Below are 19,776 nucleotides of genomic sequence, written 5' to 3'. Positions count from 1 at the left end.
AAGGGAGGCAACAATAAAACATCTTCAGTCTGCTTCATCACCTGCAACCAACGGATATAAGATAACAGATACAATACTAAGACACACCCCTCCTCATCTGCATAATAAGGCAGAAATGTAAAAAACCACAGACAGAAATAAATAGCATGGAAGAAATTGGGTGAAAAAATACAAAGGAAGAATAAAACAAAAATATCTCATGCACATAAATATTTAATAAAATAAGTAAAGTTTACAATTATAAGGGACAATAAATAAGGTAATTATTACAAAGGTGAATAAATGAAGCTAATTAAGAGTTGTATACATTCATGTCTCATTCTATAATTTAATTTCTACCTACATTTATTTGTATATTGTATTTTTGGGAGCAATTAATTGTACGCTTATTTATTTTTTGAGCATTTATTTCTGTATTTATTTTTAAATATGGCAGAGTTGGTCCTCCATAGTTCAGACCCGAACCTGAAAACTATTTTTTCAGTGGCAATAATCCGCTTCGTAGGTTTTTACTCCTCCTTAATTCCACTTAACTGACGGCGAAGGGAAAACGACTCGACCCTTCGAACCAACACGCGCCGCTGTTCCCGGACACAAAACATTTCGGCCAATCACCTCTCGCCTTGGCCTCGTTTATCCAATCAGAAGGGAGGTTGTTGGCATGTGGGCGGATCTAAAATTATAAACCGTTCTCCTCAGTTTCCAGACACCTCGAAGATTTGTTGAAATATTGATCAGAGCTCGATGTTTAGAGATTCTTATTGTCCGGACATTGAAGGTAAAAGTTTAATTGAATAGAAATTCTGCTTGATGTTGAATTTAATCATTTTATCATAAAAACAAGGCTAATGTTTACTAGCTAACCACCTGTTGTTTAGAGCTCCTCTGTTTCTGTTAGCCTAGTTTACTTTAACCTCCTGACTACCAGTACTTCAAATTTGTCCTCTGCAGAGGACATTTGTAAACTTGAATATCTCCCATCCACTGCATACTACTGAATTAATTACTTTTGGTATCTACAGAGGACATTTAGGGCTTTTCAATGATACCAAATGTGAGGGGGTGGGGCTTTTATACCTTTCTTTACCTCATTCAGAAAATGGCAGCCATCAGTACAAGCAGGTTTAATGGGAAGAGAAAAAGTAAGTGCCTAATACTTTTTATTGTGCAAATTTTGGTTTAAAATTTTGTTGGCATATTCTAAATAAGTCTCTTACCAACACATTGAAACATTTTATAAAGTATTTTCACTGTATTTTATAGCAGAATTAAAAAGTTGAAAAATTGTCCTCTACAGTGGACATTTGTATTTACTTCCTCAGTTTTGCTCTGTTTTTTCTGTTGATTTTTTAAATGACAAGAACGGGAGTCGTTCTCAGATCCAGAGAGAATTTTACTGTGGATTATTGATGGAGACTCAAATATAGAGTTGTCTGATAAAGAAAGTGAAGATGCACTGTTTCAGGCAGAAGAAGAGGAAGTTAATTCAGAGAGCTCCAAAACAGCGAAATTGTGCATTGATGAAAAAATGGTTCCATTTACTGGTTGATGCCCAGTGCGCCAGTACATACCCGGCAAACCATATCCAACTGGATTGAAGGTGACGCAGAAGATGGTCCAAGAAAGACAAGATTTGTCCAGGTGTCAAGGCCACTGGCAATTGCTGAGTAAAACACCAACATGGGTGGCGTGGATTTGGTTGACCGAATGTTGAGTTTCTACAGAATGGCTTCTCGCACTTGGAAATGGACAGTGCATCCACTTGTTTTACCTGGCAATCACCAACTCATGGCTTCAGTATAAGAGTGACTGCCAGTTTTTGGGGAAGAAACCACTGAAGTTTCTCAACTTCAAACTGCTCCTTGGTGAGGAGTTGATTTCTCAGGCCCAAGCAGGTATTGGAAGTGACAGTGAAGATGACTTCACTCCTCCACGTCAAAAGTGGAAACCACAGCCAAATGCAGCTCTGAGACACTACGGTGACATCCATCTTCCAGAGATGGTGAACGAAACACATGCGTCAAGGTGTCGAAGATCTGGCTGCACCAGCAAAACATATGTGATGTGCACAAAGTGCAATGTGTTCCTTTGCGTTTCCAAGAAGGGGAATTGCTTTTTAAAGTATCATAGCAGTTAAGCACATAAAAGAAAAACAACTGTGATGATGGACAGTGTTGTCAATGAAAAATTCATTCTTATATTGATTTTTGGTTATTTTCTTTGGGACTAACTGGTTGCCATCAAGGTTCAATTTCGAATGTATGGCGTTCTGATGTCCACTGTAGAGGACGCATAATATTTCAAAAATAAAAACTTATTTTCACAAAAAAAATTTTTCCTTATTCTAATTACCTTACAAAGATTGTGGAATTTAAAAAAAATGGTGATTGGACAACATTTTTTTTTCCTGGTAGTCAGAAGGTTAGGACAACTTTAAATCTTTTAATTAGGACCAAATATGAAAGAGTTAATCTGATATGAACTACAGTTAGACTGCGGGACAAAAACTAAGGTGAGTAAACTTTTAAAACTGATTTAAAGCTTTTGAGGTTTGTTTATATTGTTATATTTGTTATATTGAGATGGTAGAAAGACTCAGTTAAAGTCCAGAAAGTAAATATATTTGAGAATCTGCTGCAACGCTTAAAAAAACTGATGCCTTTCTGAGCATTTTAAAAAAATCAGGATCATTAAAAAGCTGAGAGATAAAACCCAAAGACCTGTAGCTTTAATTGCTTTGAAAATAAACCTTTTTTTAAACAAGGTTGATTTTATTTTCAGTATCCAAATGTGCAATAAAAAATCTGGAATAAGTTGATATGAAAATAAAATGGATATAACCCAAAGTAAAAATAGAGTAAGATAAATAAATAAAAGAAGATGGATAAATAAAAAAAAAAAAAAAAAAAATAACTAGAAAAATGGGGGGGGGGGGTTAAGGTAAGGTGACCAGATTTATGAAATGAAACCTGGAGACATTTCTACCTCGTAGATAAAAAAAAAAAAACCAGACGTTTCAATTTTTTTCAGTTTATTTCTATAACACCAATTCACAACACATGTCATCACAAGGCACTTTACAGTTCACCAGATATTTTACACTGAAAAACAGGCCGATCACCAACATCTAATGAATGATGAAAAAAAGTTCCCTATGTCCTCCAGCAGTTTAAGCCTATAGCAGCGTAACTATAGAGATAGATTAGGATAACCTGAGCCACTCTAACTAGAAGCTTTATCAAAAAGGAAAGTTTTAAGCCTAGCCTTAGAAGGATAGAAAGAGTGAAACTGACAATGCCCACGTGCATGGCAGCTGGATGCTGGAATACATCGGGTAAAAGTGGGAAAAAAAAGAGTTATTCCACCTTTCTGATTCCTGATCCTCCACGGACGGGTTGGTCGTTGGATCGCCAACTTGAAGAGGGAGGATTTGCCATCGAACTTCTGGCCAGAGAAAAAACCCCTAATATGTAGCCAACATTTGGAAGAAGAATGTTTTCAAGATGACTTGGATAATAGCGCGTTGTGACAAACACCAGATACAGCACTGGGACTTGATCAACAGCCGATACCGCACCGTGACGTCACAAACCAGTAGGTGGCAGTAGTGTTCTTTGACAAACATGGATGCCTCCAGTAAAGCACATTCACATGAAAATTACTCTGAATTAAAAACACTGATCATTTATTGAACAGGATGGAATCATTTCACATTTAAAGAACTTTCAGACGTTTGAATTCTGAATATGAGCGACTTTTTCTCTAAGACCTACAGAGTTGCATATAACTCTGTTTCAGATAACCTTTGGTCCCACTCAAAATGAGTGGAAAACTTTCTCTAAAGCCACTTTAAACTTTTCAGAGTTAATTTAAGTCATTTTAATGTCAAAATCCCAAAAATCTCTCAGAGACGGGTGGATCATCGACACCATATAGAGTTAAGGTTACACTGCTGGTCTGTTAATTTTTCACTGATTATTAATTCCAACGCAGATTGACTTTCAGTATAGATGTAAATACTCTATTTAGAGTTAAATAGGTTGACTTTGAATTTTTAACATCCAATTTTTTATGGTCTAGTTTGTGTTGAGGTGTACGGAAGAGGATTAGGGCCACTGAAAAAAAAAAGAAAAGTTAACAGATTTTTAAATTTTATTTCAGTATAACATGGGAAAAAAGTCAGAATTCTGAGGAAAAAGTCAGAATTCTGACTTTTTTTCTCAGAATTCTGACTTTTTTTCTCAGAATTCTGACTTTTTTTCTCAGAATTCTGACTTTTTTCTCAGAATTCTGACTTTTTTTCTCAGAATTCTGACTTTTTTCTCAGAATTCTGACTTTTTTTTTGAGAATTCTGACTTTTTTTTTTGAGAATTCTGACTTTTTTTTTTTTTTAGAATTCTGACTTTTTTTTTGAGAATTCTGACTTTTTTTTTTTTGGAGAATTCTGACTTTTTTTTCAGAATTCTGACTTTTTTTCTCAGAATTCTGACTTTTTTTTTCAGAATTCTGACTTTTTTTCAGAATTCTGACTTTTTTCTCAGAATTCAGACTCTTTTTTTCTCAGAATTCTGACTCTTTTTTTTGAGAATTCTGACTTTTTTTTTTGGAGAATTCTGACTTTTTTTTTTTGAGAATTCTGACTTTTTTTCTTTGAGAATTCTGACTTTTTTTTTTGAGAATTCTGACTTTTTTTCAGAATTCTGACTTTTTTCTCAGAATTCAGACTCTTTTTTTCTCAGAATTCAGACTCTTTTTTTCTCAGAATTCTGACTCTTTTTTTTGAGAATTCTGACTCTTTTTTTTGAGAATTCTGACTTTTTTTTTTTGGAGAATTCTGACTTTTTTTTCAGAATTCTGACTTTTTTTCAGAATTCTGACTTTTTTCTCAGAATTCAGACTCTTTTTTTCTCAGAATTCTGACTCTTTTTTTTGAGAATTCTGACTTTTTTTTTTGGAGAATTCTGACTTTTTTTTTTTGAGAATTCTGACTTTTTTTCTTTGAGAATTCTGACTTTTTTTTTTTGAGAATTCTGACTTTTTTCTCAGAATTCTGACTTTTTTTCTCAGAATTCTGACTCTTTTTTTCTCAGAATTCTGACTCTTTTTTTTGAGAATTCTGACTTTTTTTTTTGGAGAATTCTGACTTTTTTTTTTTGAGAATTCTGACTTTTTTTCTTTGAGAATTCTGACTTTTTTTTTTGAGAATTCTGACTTTTTTTCAGAATTCTGACTTTTTTCTCAGAATTCTGACTTTTTTTCAGAATTCTGACTTTTTTCTCAGAATTCTGACTTTTTTTTCAGAATTCTGACTTTTTTTTCAGAATTCTGACTTTTTTCTCAGAATTCTGAGATTAAAGTCAGAATTCTGACTTTTTTCCCATACTAAACTGAAATAAAATTTAAAAATCAGTTAACTTTTTTTTTTCCACTGGCCCTAATCCTCTTCCGTAGAGGTGTCTCCATGACTAGGTGTGTGGGGAAAAAATCGATTCAGCTGTCCGATATAATATCGATTTTTCAGTATCTAGTATCGCTTTAAAAAAAAAAAAAAAACATTTGACCTAAAACAATGAGGGGAAATGGGCTACGTCTGCACCGCCTCCCTGGCAGGTGGCGCTGTGGAGCCCTTTAGCTGTGCAGCGCAGCACCAGATCTGTTGCTGAGAGTCACACTGGAATATTTTAGGATTATTTGCCAACCATAAGAAAAATACCTCTAAGAACCTTAAAATATTCACAGATTGGGTCAAATTTGGGTTATAATTTGAACTTGCATGTAAAATAATAATAATAACATTTTAAGGTTCTTAGAGGTATTTTTCTTATGGTTGGCAAATAATCTTGGACTTTTAGTTCTGCTGAATCCATCATGAGAGAGTGGAGAGGACGCATTTCTATGGCTCTGTACGGACGCCAGCGACGCCATTTTCACTGGTCAACACTGAGATTGGCTGCAGGTAAAGACAAGGTGATATATGGAAGGCAAATTTTAAAACGCAATCTGAAAATTGAAATTTGAAATTGCAAAAGCTGTAAAAAAAAAAAATAAAATAAAAACAGTAGAAAAAAAAATGCAAGTGTATAAAATCGGTAAATTATCAAACTTTTAAAATAAAGTTGGAAAAAAAAAAAAAAAAAAAAAGATAAAACAGCTTAATACTCTGTAAAACTATCCTTTTTTTTCATGCTTTGGATCAATTTATGGTGTTTTCATCATGTTGTCTTGATGTCAAATTTAAAGTTTTAATTGAGTTTAATTTCTGAGGTCAATTTTTAAGCACTAGGTGTAGAGTGAATTTTGTTCCAATACTGTTGCAAGAAAATAATGTTTTGTAAATAAAAGTAAGAAAAAAACAACAACACATTTTGTAAATTTTAATAAAAAAAAAAAAGCAATTTTGAAAAGGTTAATGTTCAAAAAAATTTTTGAGTAACTTTGCTGTTTTATTGTGTTTTATCTATTTTTTTTAAATAAAATTTTCCAAATGGATATAAAAAAATAAAAATATGTTAATAAACATATACCCGCACAAAACAGCACATCATAGAACACGTACACAGTCAAGACAACATGATGAAAACACCATAAATTGATCCAAAGCATGAAAAAAAGGATAGTTATAGAGTATTAAGGTGTTTTATCTATTTTTTTGTTTTATTTTTTTTCAACTTTATTTTTAAAGTTTGATAATTTACCAATTTTATATGCTTGCATTTTTTTTTCTACAGATTTTTTTTTTTTTTTTTTACACCTTTTACATTTTAAATTTTTTTTTTTTCAAATATCCATTTTCAGATTGCGTTTTAAAATGTGCATTTTTTCCAAACAACCTTCCATATGTCACCTTCTCTTTACCTGCAGCCAATCTCAGTGTTGACAAGTTAAAATGGCGTCGCTGGCGTCCGTACATAGCGATAGAAATGCGTCCTCTCCACGCTCTCATGATGGATTCAGCAGAATTAAAAAATGAGTCCAAGTTAGCATCTCTTTGTCCAGAAAGCGCTTTAGACTTTCAGAGGGAATTAACCATCCAACCTTTCCTATCTGGAAGAACACTGCATGTGTTCATTACTGTGATGCAGCTCAGGTGAAGGTTAGGCCGTCCTTTATTAGCTTTATTGTGTAATGGTTAAGGAAATCATTTTTTCCCGCTCTGTTTGCCTCCTTCCCTCCCTCCAGGCAGTGAGGATGGACTCTGCTCCTGGCAGGAAGAGAGCGGGCTGCAGGCGCCAGCAGAACGCCTCCTTGATCACGGAGGAGGAGCAGCTCATCAGTGACCTGGACGCTCTGCAGTGCGAAGCAGGAGTCTCCATCCTGCAGGTGTGAGCACATCTCACCTCAAAGCGCTTTACAGCGAAAATAAATCAGTTAATTTGATGCAGAGTCAAAGCAAAGATCCTACATTACTGATTGGTCCTAATGATCAAAGAATGCAGTCAAGTTTAGTTAATCTAGGTTGGTTTAAGAGTTTCTAAGGAATCCAGCTGATGGCATCCAGTCTTTGACTTTGCAGGATTTGCTCCTTCAGTAGAAAATCACTTGAAATGTGTCGTTGACTTTGCAGCACTGATCTAGGAGTAATTTCTATGCTACATAAGCAAACTGTTAATATCAGCAGTAGTTCCTTTGATGAGGTTGGATGTTTTATTCCTGCAGGTCCGTCCCAGCCTGTCTAGGGTCAGGGTTAGCAGCAGCGTGGCGGCCATGAGCGAACACATCAGTCTGCTGGAAGCTGAACTGGAGACTCAGACGGAGGAACTAAAGTAAGCTCTGATGCAATAATGCAGGTCGTTTTTGATACGATTTAAAGTTTCATCTTTTTGGTTTGGCAGTGATTATTTAGAATTTTGAAATGATCATTATTGTTTTGGTACGGAAGCCGAGAGCGGTCGTCCTCATTTTTTTTTTTCCTTTGCTTTCTCGAGATAGATAACGAGACAATTATCTTGCCAATTAGGCATAGATCTAATTAGTGATGAATCAGAAGTGGAAGCAAATCATCAAACCAACAACGTCGTCTTGATACTAAAAAGTTAAACACAGGATTATTTACAGAATCACACTTAGGCTGCCATGACGTATACTTATAAATGCTCTCCTGCTGTTGTGGTATTGAATGATGTAATCAGTTTTAACAAACATCAATCATCTCGTTATGACGAAAAAACTGCTTTCTTTAGATAATGAGAAAATAAACACAAAATAAATTTTCTCAAGAAAAACACCATGGAAAGTATGAGAGGGACACGGCCGCTCTGGGCTTCCGTACTTTGGCAGGATTTCTTTTCAATTATTAAATTTTTTTTTTTTTTTCAAATTTTTTTTATCTTTTTCCAAATATTTTCATTTTTTTTTCTTCTCTTTTATAACATTTTGAATTATAATTTTATCTGGTCTTTTAAAAAGTTTTTTAAACTTTACTTTTGGATGACTTAGGGATATTTCTTAAAGGGATAAGGTCTCATATGTCTTTGTAAATTGTAATCACTCGGCGCTTTCTCTTTTTCCAGAACACTAGCACATCCTACTCTATTCTTTTTATTTATTTATTAGTACATAAAGCCCTTCTTTGTATTTGTACTGTAACAAAACCATATGAACGGGGTACTGTTCTCCACATGCACATTATTTGCAAGCAAAACCAAAGCAATGGAGGTGAGCGAGTGTGAAACTCCGTGTGAAACTGCAAAGAAAAGCACAAGATCAAGTGTGAAAGAGCACAAAAACCAAAACACATCATTACAATAAAGATAAGGACTAGAAAAAAGAAAGGAAAAAGGAAAGAATTTGAACTTTATTGATCTCATGTTGGAGAAATTCCCTCTCTGCATGTAACCCCTCCCCTCGGGGAGCAGTGGGCTGCCATTGTGCGGCGCCCGGGGAGCAGTGTGGGGTTATGGGTCTTGCTCAAGGACCCAGAGTGCAAGAGTTTGTGAAGTTTGAACCGGGTACTTGCAACCTTCTCAGAGCACAAACGCACTGCTCTAACCACTAGGTCAGGGTAACAAATTAAAAATCATCAACCAGAAAAGATCTGAAGACATTTTTAATTATAATCAATTACTTTACACAGAATTTAACACTGGTTTTTATGCATCTATGTTATACATTGAATAAAAAAAAAAATAAATAAATAAATATATATATATATATATATATATATATATTTATAAAATTTCCATTTTAAAATCGCACTGCATTTACCCTCACTGTTCTACTGAGGTTCACATATGAGAAGCTCGTTTTTAGACCTAAGCTGTCTTCTTATCTTTGAGACGGTAGTTATTCCTTTTAAACTCTTAAAGGAATAGTACACCCAAAACATGATTAGCCTTCATTTTCTACTCACTCTATGGTGACCGAGACAGAAAGGTCCGTAAAAGTCCACAAAAAACGTGTCAATATTCCTCCATACTGCTCGTCCAATGTATTCCAAGTGTCCTGAGTGGGTAGCGTCCAGAATTTACTCTAAACAAAGTCATTTAGAATGTTTTTAGAGCATAAACAGTAGTGTATAGGATTTCCTGAAAGCGCGCACATGCGCGTTCATGACGCTACAGAAGCCGGCAGACCAAACCAGATGAAAGTGCGCATTCAGCGTCTGCTCTGCTGATAATGCAAGCGTAGAAGAAGAAATGTGCTGTTTACCTGTGCAAAGAAAGAAACAACGAAAGAAAAATGTCTGAGGACTTCAGTGTTGAGGAAGAGCATGAGTTCTTTGGCGAGCTGAATGCGCACTTTCATCTGGCTTGGTCTGCCGCGGTTTCCGTAGCGTCATGAACGCGCTTTCAGGAAATCCTATACACTACTGTTTATGCTCTAAGAACATTCTAAATGACTTCGTTTCGAGTAAATTATGGACGCTACCCACTCAGGACACTTGGAATACATTGGACGAGCAGTATGGAGGAATATTGACACGTTTTTTGTGGACTTTTATGGACCTTTCTGCCTCGGGCGCCATAGACCTCCATTATTTGAATGTCAGCAGACAGCAAGAAGCCTCCCAGATCTCCAGATGCATTTGAGATATCAAAAAAGTACTCCAGAGTGTTGTTCAGCATGGGGGTGAGTAGAAAATGAAGGCTAATCATGTTTTGGGTGTACTATTCCTTTAAGGCAACAGTAGCCTTTGAGCCAAGACTGGAATATTTTCTTTGTTTGGTTGAAACAAACAAAAATGTAGCTTTAGATTTCTCTTTGTAGGTGATGTTTCATGTCGTGGGATGTTAATTACCTCAGTAAAACGATGAATAACTCCCGATTTGTTTTGTTTGACTCCGCCGCTTCGTAGTCTCAGCTGAATAAAGGCGTCTACTGAAAAAAACTCCCTCAAGTCTGTGTAAGTTTACTTTATTTATATAGTGGTATTACACAACACAGAAGAAAACAGAGAAAGGAGAAGGGGTACCTATGTCCTCCAGCAGTCTAAGCCTATAGCAGCAGAACTATAGAGATAGCTCAGGATAACCTGAGCCACTCTAACTAGAAGCTTTATCAAAAAGGAAAGTTTTAAGCCTAGCCTAAAAGTAGACAGGGTGTCTGCCTGATAAATAAAAGTTTTCCTAACTCTCTATAGGCGAGCTACCAAAAGGACTCCTCAGTATTTACTGTATTTATGTGGCGTGCTGTGTGATTCGTAGGGCAGCGGAGCTGAGGGCCGAATGTTGTCAGGAAGCTGCAGCTTGCAGCGAAGCCGCGCTCGCCACTCTGACCGAGGAGCTGAGGATGCTGAGGGAGGAACTGGACAGCAGAACGACGATGGGAAAGAGGCGAGGATTTCACACGCAGCCACAGGTTTCCATCCCGACGCGGAGCTCTGACGCCGTGTTTCATCTTCCCATCGCAGGGCTGAGCAGCAGAGGAACCAAGCGCTTCAAAATGCAGAGAAACTCAAAGAAGCTTTCAAAGATTACAGAAACACGGTTTCTGTTAAACTGCAAAAGGTAGAATCATCAGAACCATCTTATTTAATTAAAAGCCAAAGTTAACCGTTCAGGTCGTAAAATGTTTTTATTTTTGTGTCTTTAAGGCGATGGAGAGCGAGACCAAACTGAAGGAGAGTCTGACTGAGTCTGACAGGGAGAAGGAGGAACTGGAGAGGAAGTTTTCTGTGTTGGAACGAGAGAAAGCTGAGCAGAACCACACTGTCGGGTACTAACTGTCTGCCATAGAGAAATAAAAAAAACGGTTTTAATTTCTTTTCACAACATATTGTACCCGTGTTCAGTTTATGGTTCACGTTATCTCTCCCTCCTCCGCTGTTCTGATCAGAAAAAGGTTTTGAGAGAAACTGATGTTAGAACCACATTCGCTCCATGAATCTGCAGCATGTTTTGTTTTTCTGCTCCATCCAGTCGGTTGCAGGAGGAGCTGAGACAGACCCAGGCTGCTGCTGCTCATCTCCAAGCCCAGGTGGATCAGACGGGGCACAGAGCCTCCCAGCTGGAGCAGCAGCTCTCAGAACGAGGTGTAGAGGCCAGGGAGGTGGCGTCCCTGCACAGGGAGGCTGAGGAGCTGCGGGTTCTGACCCGTGACCAGGAGCAGCAGGTGGCCCAGAGCCAGAGGGAGGCTCAGCGGTGCCAGGCCGAGCTGGCCAGCCTGGAGGAGGTGCTGGCTCTGCTGCATCTCCAGGAGGTCTGCCAGGCTTTCAAACCCTCTCACCAACATCCTCAAGGATTCGTTTCTGTTAGAATCAACAGGTGAGGGTAACGGACATGTCTGTGTGTTCATCAAGGCTCCTGCAGGGCCGCTCTGCTCCAGTCCATGCATGCTGCCCCCAGTGGACTATTCAGGAGCTGCACATCTGATGAAGCTGAAGCCAGGTAAGTCCTCATAGATGCTAAACCGTCGTGGGTCAGCTCGCCTCTTCAGCAATTCCTACTCGTGTTTGTGTTGCTGTTTAATCTCTCCTTCCATTTACATTGATTCCATTTATTAATGCAGCCGAACCTCATGAAAACTGACTATTTATGGTAGCGGAGTTCTCTTCCTATCTCGAAACCTTATGCTTTGGTCCGGACTTGAAGTCGTAGGGAAATTCTATTTAAATTTCAAATCATTCCGGCTTAAACATGTATATAAATGTTTTCTTTATCAGACCATATTGTCCCAAATGTTTGAAAATTTCTATTTAAAAAAAATCATGTCTTAGAATCTGTGGGTTTTTTCGTTATCTTCTGCAGGCCAGTTAGTTCTACGTCAGCCTGAACACCTAAATTCGGCCAATCATATATCAACGGTCATCTGTCAATCAAATGTTTTCAGTCATAGAATCTTGATTCTAACCTGACTCCGCCAGATGGATTTGCTCCACATATCCATCTGGAAACCTTCCGTTGAAGTAATTTTGGGAAGGGGCGAAAATACTGGTTAGCTGATTGGCCTATGTTGGTGATAGACGGGCCAAATAAACCAATCAGATCAACGAAGCATATGACGTACTAACAGAGCGACGACGAAGAGGAGCCAATTGATAGATCAAACTCTTGCTGAAACCAGTCAGGAGAAGAGAAAAACATCTTTTCCTCTGAGAAAAGCCTCCAGAGCAGTGTTTTGCTCTTCTTTCAGTGAAGAAATACTCTGTAATTCCCATAAAACTTGCTCGATAGCCACGCTAACGCTAGTTTCATCGGCTGAAGCCGCCATGTTCTTTAGACCGAACTGTGGCGCTTCTCGTTGCGTCACACCTCAACCCGCCTCAAAGCCAACGCTGATTGGACGTTCGTTTGGTGAACGGCTCCAAATTTTCTTCAACGGAGAGTCTCCAGACTGATCTGCGAGTGAAACCTTGAAAGCTCGCGAGATCAGGATGGTCTCACGAGGCTATCTTGATTCATACGTTGCAGCTAATATACGCAACAGTTGAAATCAGAAACCTTTCCTTTCCCATTGAGTTGCGTCCCAGTGTTCACTGGGATGGACGTCTGTGTCTTCGGCAGGCGTAGAGCTAACAGAACTGGCAGCGTTGCGAGGCAAGGGCTCAAACATGTACGGCTGGAAGCCTTCTACACCAAACCAAGCTTCTGCCGCCCTGGCGTCCTCTTCCACAACATCTTCGTCCCCGCTTTCCTCCTCTAAATAAAAAATGGATGACAGAGGAGACTCATCCACCTCCTCCGACACTAAACTCTCCTCCTCTTGCATGTTTCCGCTGTCCATAGCGTTCCTTGACAGCGTCGTTTCTAAGTCACCAATTTAGTGCTACTTGGTCCCAATGGAATTTCCCATTGGGAACCTGCTAGCACTAAGTTGCTAACTGGTTAGCAAGATGCTTCCCACAAACCGGCCACAACCAAACTTGCTTGCGAACCTTCCGCTACAACAATCCCGCCCCCTTGATAATCAACCAATCACATTCACTTTATAACTAGTGTGAAGTCGGGCACCACTGGGAAGAATTTGGAACAGCCGCTTCCCTACGACTTTAAGGAAGCATAAGGCTGGATTTATAAAAAGGTTACTGAGATTATTTTACTGCAGTAAAAGATTTATTTCTTTTATTCACTTTTAAAGGTAAAATGCTGTAAAAACACACAAAAAAAAAGCAATAGCAGTGAAACTGGTCATAACTTTTCACCCAGGCTTTAATTTTTTGTTTAAAAGGAAACAGACTCATTCTGTACAAGTTGTATAAGTTCTTTATTGGATGGATGAATCACATCATCCACATGAACAAGTGAACTGTTAACATTAAATATTAGGAATCAGTTAATAAAAGAAGAAGATAAAAGCTAAAAAAGCTCTAATTGAGAGATCTGGAAGGAAAAGCTGAAGGTGTTTCCACTTCTCTCGCCAGGCGAAGGCTACCAGCAGCTGCTGCGGGTTCTGCAGGTGAAGGAGGCGGAGCGGCTGAAACACAAGAGCCTGAACGAGCGGCTTCAGGAGCGCCTGAGCCGAGCCCAGGAGGAGATCTCCTCCCTGATGGCTCAGAGAGCGTCGCACTACCAGAACCTCCACACAGAGCTGCTGGACCGAGTCAACCAAGCCACAGACGCTAACAAAGAGGTGCCTGTCTGCCTCCTGTTCCTGCTGTCTGCTCTGTTTCACTGAAACAAGTGCAGGGATGGGAACCTTAATTGTTCTTTTATTTGCTTTTCTTGTTTTATGTCAGTTAAAAAGGAAAAGTGCTCGAGCTGCAGCACTAGAGAAACAGCTGCAGGAGAAAAGCTCAGCCTACAGCCTGGCTGCCCTGAGGAACACCGAGCTGGAAAAAGAGCTGCAGGTACCTCCATATACGGAGTCCATTTTAGTCCATTATTGTTGCAAACAAAGAGAGTAATTTTCGGACTATTAGCCACACCGGACTATAAGCTGCAGGTTTTTTATGTTTAAAGGAATAGTACACCCAAAACATGATTAGCCTTCATTTTCTACTCACCCCCATGCTGAACAACACTCTGGAGCCTGCGAGTTCACGAGTCTATGGAAACCGCGGCAGACCAAACCAGATGAAAGTGCGCATTCAGCGTCTGCTCTGCCGATAATGCAAGCGTAGAAGAAGAAATGTGCTGTTTACCTGTGCAAAGAAAGAAACAACAAAAGAAAAATGTCTGAGGACTTCAGTGTTGAGGAAGAGCATGAGTTCTTTGCCGAGCTGAATGCGCACTTTCATCTGGTTTGGTCTGCCGCGGTTTCCGTAGACTCGTGAGCGCGCTTTTAGGAAATCCTATACACTACTGTTTATGCTCTAAAAACATTCTAAATGACTTTGTTTCGAGTAAATTCTGGATGCTACCCACTCAGGACACTTGGAATGCATTGGACGAGCAGTATGGAGGAATATTGACACGTTTTTTGTGGACTTTTATGGACCTTTCTGCCTCGGGCGCCATAGACCTCCATTATTTGAATGTCAGCAGACAGCAAGAAGCCTCCCAGATCTCCAGATGCATTTGAGATATCAAAAAAGTACTCCAGAGTGTTATTCAGCATGGGGGGGAGTAGAAAATGAAGGCTAATCATGTTTTGGGTGTACTATTCCTTTAACACAAACTGTCTTGAGCTCGCAAAGTCCGTCTTTCTCGCTGTCGTTCCACTCGCGGTAGAGTCTGCTTCCGGAGGACCTCCGCATTCCTGCGCGCGCGGCTAACGTACTTGTGTGTTGAAGCAAATGTGACGTCAACATGGTGGACGGTAAAATCCATAGATTTAGGTATTACCCTAGTGGCCGTTAGCTGTAAACAGGGTTCCTACAGCATAAGGCAAGTTAAATTCAAGACTTTTAAAGACTTCTTAATGCCACTTGAAATAAAAATCTAAGACCAAATTCACAAGAAACACAAGAAAAACCTGCTTGCTCCAACTTAACCCAAAGGTTTATTTTAACATAAACCACTGCACTAATGTTTCAAATGTTGAAAAGCTTCCCATACAGGAAGAAAGCTAAAAACACACAAATGACAGATATATTTGAACAATTATTTACCTGAATTCACAAACGTTGTTTTAGCAGGGAACAAAACAAATGAGTTTTAAAGCCCCAACATAACCAGTGCTAAGTCTTTTTAGCAGCTATTTTTCTTTGTATGGTTTTCTTAGTATGTTTGATTTGGTGATAAGTGGAGGCGTTGCAGAGACAAGGGTGGAACTAAACTGAGAAATACCGGCTGTTTCTCCGTAACTCCATTTTGACGCTTTGTGTTTCGTGCTTCGCATGTGCGACTCCACTGCCTTAATTCCCATCGTTCTGAGCTTGAATGACTTCTTGCACTAAATCCACTGAGCCTCATGTATGTTCCCTGGTTTTAGCCATGGAGGAAACTCTTGGCTGGAGACTATTTTGGTTACATTTACACTTGCTCAGATTTTCCAGACAAAAAGTTAATGGAGCATCTCCCAAATGTCCCCCCAGCAACAACGCTTTATTGGTTCCGCTCAGAGATGGGAAGTAACGAAGTACAAATACTTCGTTACTGTACTCAAGTAGATTTTTCTGATATTTTTACTTTACTTTACTACTTATTTTTATGGCGACTTTTTACTTCTACTCCTTACATGTTTAAAAATTGGCTCATAACTTTAGTTTTGAATCATTTCAATGGAGTTACCGTTATTATTTTTCACGTCATCAATACCAAATTCAATCTAATTGGATGGGAATCTACGTTGCATTTGACGCACCACTACAAGATGAATCGACAGATTCGGCGGTATTCATTGGTGGCAAATCATTGCAGCTTGGTGGCGGTGGCGTTAGCATAGTAGCATGGACGACGAGATGATTGAAAATGAACACAACGGAGATCTAGTCCTATTGGCAGACATCCATTTAAAATGTAGGCAACGGCATGAAAAAAGTGGTTTCTACTTTTATACTTTAAGTAAATTTACAAGCCTGTACTTTGTTACTTTTACTTGAGTAAAGAAGTTCAATCAGTACTTCCACTTTTACCAGAGTATTTTTTAACACAAGTATCTGTACTTTTACTCAAGTACGGAAAGTGAGTACTTTTGCCATCTCTGGTTCCGCTATCGAGACGGAACCAATAATGGCGAGACGATATTTTTTTAAATAAAAAAAAAAAAGTCAATCTTAACGTTTTAATTAGATTACAAAATAAATCATAATAAAAATAATTCTATTTATGATGTTTTAAAAAATAAGACCTACGAAAGATTTAAGACATTTTAATACCAATTAAGGCCTTAGTTTTATTATGAAGAATTCAATGCCTTTTAAAGGAATAGTACACCCAAAACATGATTAGCCTTCATTTTCTACTCACCCCCATGCTGAACAACACTCTGGAGTACTTTTTTGATATCTCAAATGCATCTGGAGATCTGGGAGGCTTCTTGCTGTCTGCTGACATTCAAATAATGGAGGTCTATGGCGCCCGAGGCAGAAAGGTCCATAAAAGTCCACAAAAACGTGTCAATATTCCTCCATACTGCTCGTCCAATGTATTCCAAGTGTCCTGAGTGGGTAGCGTCCAGAATTTACTCGAAACGAAGTCATTTAGAATGTTTTTAGAGCATAAACAGTAGTGTATAGGACTTCCTGAAAGCGCGCGCCAGCGCGTTCAGGACGCTACGGAAGCCGGCAGACCAAACCAGATGAAAGTGCGCATTCAGCGTCTGCTCTGCCGATAATGCAAGCGTAGAAGAAGAAATGTGCTGTTTACCTGTGCAAAGAAAGAAACAACGAAAGAAAAATGTCTGAGGACTTCAGTGTTGAGGAAGAGCATGAGTTCTTTGCCGAGCTGAATGCGCACTTTCATCTGTTTTGGTCTGCCGCGGTTTCCGTAGACTCGTGAACGCGCTTTCAGGAAATCCTATACACTACTGTTTATGCTCTAAAAACATTCTAAATGACTTTGTTTCGAGTAAATTCTGGACGCTACCCACTCAGGACACTTGGAATACATTGGACGAGCAGTATGGAGGAATATTGACACGTTTTTTGTGGACTTTTATGGACCTTTCTGCCTCGGGAGCCATAGACCTCCATTATTTGAATGTCAGCAGACAGCAAGAAGCCTCCCAGATCTCCAGATGCATTTGAGATATCAAAAAAGTACTCCAGAGTGTTGTTCAGCATGGGGGTGAGTAGAAAATGAAGGCTAATCATGTTTTGGGTGTACTATTCCTTTAAGACTTTTTAAGGACCCGTGGGAACCCTGTGTAAAAGTCCATAGATAAGCCGCGTTGTTATATAAGCCGCAAGGTTGAAAAATGGGGAAAAAGTTGCGGCTTATAGTCCGAAAATTACGCTAATAATTTTTCAAATTTACTTTTTTTTAAATTCTTTTAGAGCTTTTGCATATTTTTTTATTTAATTTTTGGGAACTTTGTCAGACCACCTGCTGAGACCAACTCTTGTCTGTGATTACAGGAGAAGAGCAGCAGCGTCCAGCAGTACCAAGCCCTGATGTCCAAGAAGCAGAGAGAGTACCAGCAGTCTCTGGAGCAGTGGAAACAGTCCCACCATAACCAGCTGGCTGAGCAACAGCAGAGGACAGACATGGTGCTCTAAACTCCCAGCGCAGCTTATTTAGCAGCAAGGCCAGCTGGACTGACCGTTTTTTCTGGCTCCCCTGCAGCTCCAGCGGACTCTGGAGGAGACCCGCATTCAGATGCTGGAGGTGGAGAAGCAGCTGGGTTCTGTTGAAAAGGAGCGAGAGGAGGCGCAGAAAGCAGCTCGCCTGCTGCAGACCTCTGTAGATCAGCTCACACAGGTGGGGGGGGGGGGGGGGGGGGGGGGGGCTGACAGGACAGAGGCAATAATCAACTGATGAATTATTATTTCACATCATTTCAGGAGAAGCAAGCTGAGGTCAGACGCAACCAGGAGATGTTGGAGAGCTTCCAGGACCAGGCCTCCCAGTCTTCCACCAAGGTTTGGGAGACGTCCGTAAACCCTCTTTAAACATTTATTTATTTAGACCTTCCAAAAAACATGGACATTTTGAAAAAAATATATATAGTTTGAAAAACCTGAGAGTAACTTTGTTGTTTTCTCAGATTTTTTTTCCTATTTTTAAATTTTTTTTTTTTTAATTTTGTATATATTTTTATTTTTTAGATCCAGGGCATTGAATCTGCATCGTATTATTTCACGTTAACGTTTCTATTGGGAGCGGAATGTCGGATTAGCTTACTTTTATTTATTTTTAGGTTTCGTTTTTGCTAAATTAGTAGATAAAACTTTTCTAAGGTACGATTCTGCACATTCTCCCTTTAAATATTGAATTCTCTGTGAAATAATGCCGATCATTCTTTATCCGCATCTAACGGACATGCAATGTATGTTTTTAAACCTAATGTGTGTAACGGACCTAGCGAATGATTTTTGTTATTTTATGCACAAACTACGACAAAAACCTGACTAAATCTCGAAATAAAACGGCATTCTTGGCTGTAAGGAGAGCGGAGACAGAGGAAACTATGTAATGCCTATTACTAAAGGTATGCTGGCCTGATGGGGTATGCTGTACTGACAGGAAAACCAGACCACAGCGGAGGAAATAGTCATCCCACGTGGATTACTTTCTTGTGATTGGCTTATACAAGGGAGCTCTGTGATTGTTTGCAAACCATCCCGTTTAAAAAAAAATGCATTTGTGTATCGAGGCAAATTGGAAGTCTCAAAAATCCACACACAAATGCACTGAAGTTTAAAAGAGCACTAATACTTTGTCATTTAATTTCTGATTGTTTATAGACCATAAATACTTGGCGAATCAGGTGCTGTGCATGTGTGGATCTTGTATGATCGAGTAAATCGTGCTGTGAGTGTGTTGAGCTTGTACTGTGCATGTATGAATCGAGAAAATTGAGACCAATAGCTCCATAAATATGATGATGTACATATAATATACCGTAAATCCTCTAATATAGGGCGGGGCCTTTATTTCACTCTGGTACATCTTGGTCCTGGCCTTTATTGGAAGGAGGCCAGAATTAGATGCAGGCTTTTATTTCTATTTGATCAAAACAGATTACCAGTGGAATGAATAAAAAACAGATTTTGTGTCTCTTTGAAGCTATAAAATACTAGGATAATTTATTGAAAAAGTACAGTTACCGTAACGATATACGGAACATTATTCAGACATCTTCCAGTAGCTGCAATTTTTCTGCACGGCAAAATGAAAAAACAAAAAAAGACCCAGAATGGAAAAAAAAAAAAGGTGATGGAAACGGTTCATCACAGCCAAATTTTATTTGAGGCAGGCTAAGTGGAAGTAGGCTAGCAGTATTGTATGTTTCAAGGGAAATTCAGAACAACGAAGCAAACGACATTCTGTCATTTTACTAGAGGTGAGTATTGG

General features: G+C 38.9%; 1 protein-coding gene across 1 annotated transcript in view; it reads left to right on the top strand.

Annotated features, from left to right (window-relative positions):
* The first annotated feature begins 673 nt into the window (after window positions 1-673).
* The window catches only part of ccdc18 (coiled-coil domain containing 18), a 41,113-nt gene continuing 22,010 nt past the window's right edge, over window positions 674-19,776 (top strand). Inside the window, exons 1-13 of the mRNA XM_038302461.1 lie at window positions 674-778; window positions 7,181-7,321; window positions 7,658-7,764; window positions 10,645-10,773; window positions 10,851-10,947; window positions 11,034-11,155; window positions 11,359-11,638; window positions 11,739-11,826; window positions 13,800-14,008; window positions 14,115-14,225; window positions 17,838-17,969; window positions 18,046-18,180; window positions 18,264-18,341. Coding sequence (XP_038158389.1) covers window positions 7,190-7,321; window positions 7,658-7,764; window positions 10,645-10,773; window positions 10,851-10,947; window positions 11,034-11,155; window positions 11,359-11,638; window positions 11,739-11,826; window positions 13,800-14,008; window positions 14,115-14,225; window positions 17,838-17,969; window positions 18,046-18,180; window positions 18,264-18,341 — 1,620 coding nt within the window. The 5' untranslated portion in view covers window positions 674-778; window positions 7,181-7,189. The remainder of the gene's footprint in view (window positions 779-7,180; window positions 7,322-7,657; window positions 7,765-10,644; window positions 10,774-10,850; window positions 10,948-11,033; window positions 11,156-11,358; window positions 11,639-11,738; window positions 11,827-13,799; window positions 14,009-14,114; window positions 14,226-17,837; window positions 17,970-18,045; window positions 18,181-18,263; window positions 18,342-19,776) is intronic.

The sequence above is a fragment of the Cyprinodon tularosa genome, unplaced genomic scaffold, assembly GCF_016077235.1.
Source record: "Cyprinodon tularosa strain WSP-4 unplaced genomic scaffold, ASM1607723v1 ctg490, whole genome shotgun sequence".
Lineage (NCBI taxonomy): Eukaryota > Metazoa > Chordata > Actinopteri > Cyprinodontiformes > Cyprinodontidae > Cyprinodon > Cyprinodon tularosa.
Note: the sequence above shows the minus strand (reverse complement) of the source record. Positions and strands in the feature narration are given on the sequence as shown.